General features: G+C 33.6%; 1 protein-coding gene across 4 annotated transcripts; it reads right to left on the reverse strand.

Moving 5' to 3' along the window:
• Positions 1-226: 226 nt before the first annotated feature.
• On the reverse strand, positions 227-3,842 carry LOC127789543 (40S ribosomal protein SA-like). 4 transcript variants are annotated; one of them, XM_052318447.1, is made up of 5 exons: positions 3,617-3,842; positions 2,458-2,720; positions 2,005-2,202; positions 1,370-1,583; positions 227-635 (listed from the first exon to the last, which is right to left on the reverse strand). In XM_052318447.1, exons 1-5 carry the CDS (start codon positions 3,747-3,749, stop codon positions 547-549), a joined length of 897 nt encoding a protein of 298 aa, XP_052174407.1. In that variant the 5' UTR covers positions 3,750-3,842; the 3' UTR covers positions 227-546. The 4 variants fall into 4 exon arrangements, with proteins under 4 accessions (XP_052174407.1, XP_052174406.1, XP_052174405.1 ...); XM_052318446.1 differs by having other exon boundaries at positions 227-641; XM_052318445.1 differs by having other exon boundaries at positions 227-659.
• Positions 3,843-6,739: the final 2,897 nt, after the last annotated feature.

The following is a 6,739-nucleotide window of genomic DNA, read 5'->3' on the forward strand; positions in this document are numbered from 1 at the left end:
TTTATCTTTTAACATCCTCGTCTAGCTCATTTGGTTGAATTTTGATTCTCCAAATCTAGTTAAGCTATTATACATCTCTACCAAGAGCACCTCTTATTGGCTTTTTTTCGCGGTCAGCGAACCCCCCGAGTAGCAAATTCAATCGAGCTATTCTGAGTTCAGAAGGCCACTTTATTAGGCCCCTTTCACTTCGGATTTTAGAAACCATTTTGTGCTGAACAGAGTCTACATCTGAAAACAATTTGATATATTTATTTGAATTTGGTTATGTAAACCACCTCACAAATTAGTTAAGACTCAAAAACACCCCAGGTCACAGGAAGAAAGCTGCTGGGGAATAATTACCTTAAACAGAGAAATCCCAGTTCGGATAACATTCTCAAAATTCTATGGAACTTGAATCGTCAACTACAACTAAAAATTGTTTGTTGTCCCATAATAAAAATTGTTGTAAATATAAAACCTCTAAATTGAACACCCCCCCAAAAAAAAAAGTTTTAAAACGTAGTCTCTGTTAAAAGTAGTTCCTCCTCTCGCCAACTTGTCTCATTCCCAGTTGACCCCTCCTTCTGTGGCTGGCATAGGAGAAGGTGCAACTGCAGCATCCCATCCATCAGCAGGAGCTGGAGCTGGAGCTGGAGCTAGAGCTGGAGCTGGAGCTGGAGCTGCAGTTTTATGAAACAGCATACCCCAATCAAAGTTTAAGAAGTGTCGGCATAACCATGAGGGTCGCAAATATAAATTGCCAACGTTTCATAAGGGGAAAAAAAAAAAAATTGGACATGTAAAAGAAGGCTGCATAATGACATGTATTGAAGGGACTCTTGACCGATGGTAATGCTCAATATACAAAAACTAGGCCCACTGAAAGCTAAGGTTGGCATGGATGAACTTGTTTCCATTTCTCAATTTTGTTTTTATTATTTTGACAGTGAAAACAGAAAATGGCATTTGATTACTCAGTTTTTATTTTAAAAAATTCTGAAATCTTTTCAAAACTTTTACAAAACAGAACAAATTTTCATAATTTTCATTTTGTATTAATTTTCTTCCCTTCCCCCCACAACCAGTCACCAGAATCTCAACAGAGGTGCTTGCCAACGACCTTACTCCAGTTGGGAGCCACCAGCATCTCAGCAACTTGCCAGAGGCAGTGAAGTTGGGAGAAAATGCAACAGTAAAAAAATTGAACATAGAAGCATAGGAGTCAAACATGTTCAGTTTTGATTTTTGTAAATGAAGACGAAAACTTTTCACAAAATCAAAAATAAAAAAATGAAAAATGAAAGCTTCATCAAACCACCCCTAAATAAATGTTCCACAAATCTTGTATTATTTGAAAGCAGAACAAGTGGCACAATATACACACCTGGAACTGAAGTCCAGTCGGCAGCAGGAGCTGCAGGAATTGCAGCAGGAACTACATCACCAGACCATTGGACATCACTAACTTGGCCACCCCATTGATCGCTGATACCACCAAGGGCAGCAGCTCCATAATCTCCATAATCTGGGGCAGCAGGTGCTTCCTCTTCCTGTTGTTCCTTTGCTTCCTCGGGCTCCCGGTAGAAAAACAAATCCACCTGTGACCAGAAAGATAGTTTGAAGAGATAATATCACCAGCACAATGTTGAGCCATACAATCCTAATTGTTAATTGTTGAACAGTAAACTCATTTAAAAACTAAAATTAGTAGAGACAGACTGGGAAGATTTCACTACATAACTAGGCTAAATAAACGGTTAAACACATATAGCCATTCAAATACCAAGTTGGTGGAAAATTTCAACAAACAATGCCTTTGCCTATAAAGATAAAACATTATAGTGTTGACTATCAACTCATTTTAAAGTTTAAACTATTAGAAATATGGATAACTTCATCTTATAATATTATTTTAGTCTCAACACTAACCATAAACCCTTATTTACCGTAACAAGCAAAAAGAAAACTAAGAAGACGAAATTAAGGAATGGAAATACAACAGCTACGTATAATATTTACCATCACATCCCATTTATGCCCTTGAGGAATTGTGTTCCGCATCTGTAGAACCATCCTTGCAAGCAGCCAAAAGAGACAACCAATACTGTGCTTCCCCTTGTTATTTGCAGGGATACCAATGTCAACATATCGCATTGGGGAATCAGTGTCACAGAAAGCAATTGTTGGGATGTTTCCAAGGGAAGCTTCCTTAATAGGCTGCAGGGTTCAGGTTAAAAGTTAAAAAGGATCAAAATGAATAGACTGAAAAACAAGAGCATAAAATCACCAAAAAACATATACAAAGCATAAGTACCACCTAGTGACCCTATTTCAGCATACTGGCTATTCGAGGATAATTTTAGTCCAGTTGGACTATAGCTAAGGCCACTTCTATAAATGATATTAATTCAAAACTCCAAGTCATTCAACAATCTACCATGCTATCATGAACAACTGACAGAGGCACTGTACCTGATGATCAGTTCTAGGGTCAGTAAGGATCAAAAGACGAGGCTCATTAAATGAAGTCTGGAGCTGGTTAGTGAATGTTCCAGGAGTGTGGCGACCAGCAATTGCATGAGCACCAGTGTACTGGGCAAACTTCAGGACTGCCCTCTGACCATAAGGCCTCGCAGACTGAACAATAATATCTTGAGGGTTTTCAATTGCAACAATAACCCTGGCAGCCATCTGAAGCTTCTCCCATGTCTTGCCAAGATTGATTATATAAATCCCTTACATCAATGTAACAAAAGTGTGAGGGGGAAAAAAAAAAAAAAAAAGAAGCAGCAAGAAAATTTGTTGGCCTAAGCCCACTCAAGCTTGCAATTTTGTGCTATCAGGTTCAGTTGTCTCCTGATGCACTAATGAGTTTCAATATGATTTTTTCCCTTTTTGTTTTATTTAGTTTTGATTTTCTTGGATTATTATTGACATGTTGGGGCTGTTGTCAGGAACAGTTCATATGACAAAGACCATTACTTTAGGGTTTATCTGAGTCCTCATTTGACACAGCTCTTGTTTGTTAGACACCGGATTTATGCAATGAAAACCTAGCATTAATTTTGAAGTTGCCAATAAGTAGAATGAAGTCATCAATCAAACTATCAACACCTAGTAGCATTCTAGCTTGTTCTTGAACCCAATACCATGAGCGCATGTAACAACAAACAAATATGAATATGACCAGTAAACAGCTTTTGTTTAGATAATCATTAGACATTATTACAACCATAACACCTTTCGTATGTCATGTTAGTTAAAAAGTTATTCTGCGTCAGGTCTAAAAAAAAAAAAAATCGAACTCTTATATTCACATACATAAATATAAAATATTGTTCATGCAGTGGGAAAAACAAAGAGTAAGGCCTCCAATTTGCGAACCATAAAGGCACCATTCAGACCGAATAAAAATGCATGATCAAATTCTTCAACATAATCACTACTACTGCATACAATGTACATCTTAGATCTAAAATAATAAACAGAAATTAAAAACATAGGTAAGGAACACTTAAAACCGAGAACACTAAATGGAAGAAGAGCCAGACAACCAAATACAAACGCAAACACGAATACATCAACTCAATTAAGAACAAACGTGAATGTGTGAACTGATATAAGAAAATACCATCATTGCGGCGCTTGAAAACATAGCGCTCCATCTGGAAGTCGCAGTTCTTGGTGCCCAAATGCACTTCCGCCGCCAGCATCATTTGAATATCCGCCTCCTTGGTCGTCAATGTCCTTCCTGCGCTCGCCATTCTGATCGATCCCTCAACCTCTCTATCTCACTCTCAACCTAGCAAGTTAAGGTCCTAGATTTGTCAAAGGACGTGACTGCTCTGAAACGGAAAGACGAATTCAAAAACACTGTAAAATTTATATGGGGAATTCTCTTCATCATCTAAAACCCTAGGCTTTACTTGGGCCCGCATATTGGGTTGGGCCTCTAGGAGCCCAATTATAGTTCGGAATCATTTGACTGGAAGTAATACCTTTAATAATAATAATAATAATAAAATCATTCTAGTTTTTATTTTATAAAATGTAAAATTCTAAAGAGTGATGTAGTTATCTCTTCTGATATTTTTGAATAATATTCTAATCTATTCTACTTAAATTCTTGAATCTTATTATAAGAAATTGGTATATAAAATAGGAAAAATGTGTTTGGTAGCTTTGAGTTTTAAAGTAATTGCATTTGCTACTTTTTTTTATGTTTGAAAAAAGTATAAAATATTCTTATATTTTAATATCAATTTTTTATCTATCTATTCTGTTAGTTAACCATACCTAAATATTTAAAATAAATAAAATAGTCTCATACATTAAAATCCTTATTTATCTTTTATTCTTTTCTTACATCTCCAACTCTTTCTTTTCTCTTTCTTTCTTGTTTCTAATCAACACCGATGATTGCCTATTCTCATTCTCTTTCATTTTTTATGACAAGCTTTCTCTTGTTTTTTATTTAGAACTAATGGTAGACTCTCTCTCTCTCTCTCTCTCATCTTTCTTTATTTTTTAAAATTAACACATTAGCGATAGAGTTTTCATGGAAGAACCTTGTTGCTTATGTGTTCAACCATGCCATGACAGAACCCCATCTCTAGTGCAATCATCTCTTTCTTTAATCTGGTGGTCATCAACCCAATCTCTATCAAGGTTTGTTATAGAGATGGATAAAACCTAGTGAAGAAAAAAAAAAAACCCATCTCAATTGGGGTTTTATGACAACCATAAGAAATATTGGGTTTTCCCATCACCAATAGGGTTTGGGACCATCTTGAATCTCCATAGGTGCATATGAAGTTTGATCGGTGCCATTAAAAAGCGAGCTTAGGTCATTAGAGAAGATCTCGTCTTTCTCTCTCCACTAATAGTGACACCATTGAATAATACAATACTAATGATCAGATCTCTCCCGTTCATTCTCTCTATTTCTCCTCTTCTCATTATCCCATGTTCCCATTTCTCCTTGGTATTCTTGAGTGTTATGATTTAGGATTGAAAATGAACCACAATCAAGCTATCAACCACATAAACAACACATAATTTAATATGAAAAACTCAAATCAGAAAAAATCACGAACAGAAAGAACAAAATATCACTCTAATGATATTAGTATAATAATAGTGATATAGCTGCACTAATTCCAAGGTGCATATTTATAAACTTAAACACATCTGTAGATGTATATAAGAAATTATATCTTGATTAGAAAATGAGCCAAGATGATATTCCTCAAAATGAGATAAATTTCAATCACACTTAAATTTAACGTCATAATTACAGTCAAATTTAAAATTATAATCACAGTCAAATTAGAAGTCGTAATCTCAGTCAAAATTTAAATTCTAGGTTATAATTATAACACTAGGGTTTGTGTCAAAACCTCATTGAAGAAGTTGTGTGTTTATAGGTTCAATTAATTGGTTTTGAAATTGGGTGAGCTTTATGGGCAGTCAATTTGGGTATGAGTTTTTTATTTGGCTTTGAATTTTGGGGTTTAGTTTGGGTTTGTGTAGGATTTGCAGACCATACCTAGAGTTATGTGAGAGTTAAGTTCTTCATCATCTTTGTCTTTATCGTTGGCATAGTCATCTTATTCTCTATCTCATTTTCTTTTACTTTTTGTTCTTGGTAATTTTCCATTTTTCTAGTAATAGAAATCATACCTTAATATAAGAGTGTGTTTGATTGCATTACTTAAAATTTAATTTTAAATAATAATTGCTTAAAAAATAAAAATCACCATACCCCTTTAAAAAATGAATTCTATAGAAAGAACCTTTAAATGCTTATATCATACATAATTTTTTCATAGAAAAGTTAAGGATATTTGATTATTTTCTATAAAAAATATGTATAATAATTATACATAATTAGACATTTTTTATAAAAAAATTTGTGCTATCAAACAAGCCCTAATTATTGGGGTTTGGGCGATGACTCCAATGGAGACTGGTTACTCACAGTCGTTGTGGACCACCACTTGGTGTTTAGTTTCTTTTTTTTTTCAAAAATTAGAAAAAAAGGTGTCGCTGCAATTAAGGCATGCAAATCTCGAAAGTAATCTTTGTAAATTACTCTAAAAATTATGAATATTTCAGTCCATCCTCCTGAAAGATATCTTCAAAAATTTGTTATAAAAAATTTTATATGATAAAGAATTTTAAATTTTTGTCTCTCACAACACGAAACTTATTTTCCAACGTAAAATTTGAGGTGAATTCTTTTTTTCAATTATTTACACCAATTTTTTTGTCTTTTAAAGTATAGAAACCACAATTATGAGTACTCATCGTGGTTTGTAAATTTCCTACAGAACTTAGTAACAAAGCTAATATGTGGTGAGCCAGTAAAAAATTTAAATTACATAGCAATATATATATATATATATATACACATTGTGGAGGTCAAAACATAAAAATTATTTTTATATAAAATTTATCCTAATTTTTTTATATAATATAAATATAGTTTTTAATCTCAAGGGTACAATTCATTTTTTTTATAAAAACAAAATGAATTATTTTCGAGTTTTTGCTAAAATGCATCTTAGTAAGATTATCCTAATATTAAAAACTTTATTTTGTCCAAGGATTATGTCAAATAGCACTCCAGAATTAATTAAAGTTTTGATTGTTAGGATGGTTAGTCAAATGAGTATTTGTGGTGGACCAACACTAGACAAAATATGGTATTTTTTAAAAAAAAAAAAAAAAAAAATTCTCAAACTGATAAGTC

This window comes from Diospyros lotus, chromosome 14 (genome assembly GCF_014633365.1).
Source record: "Diospyros lotus cultivar Yz01 chromosome 14, ASM1463336v1, whole genome shotgun sequence".
Lineage (NCBI taxonomy): Eukaryota > Viridiplantae > Streptophyta > Magnoliopsida > Ericales > Ebenaceae > Diospyros > Diospyros lotus.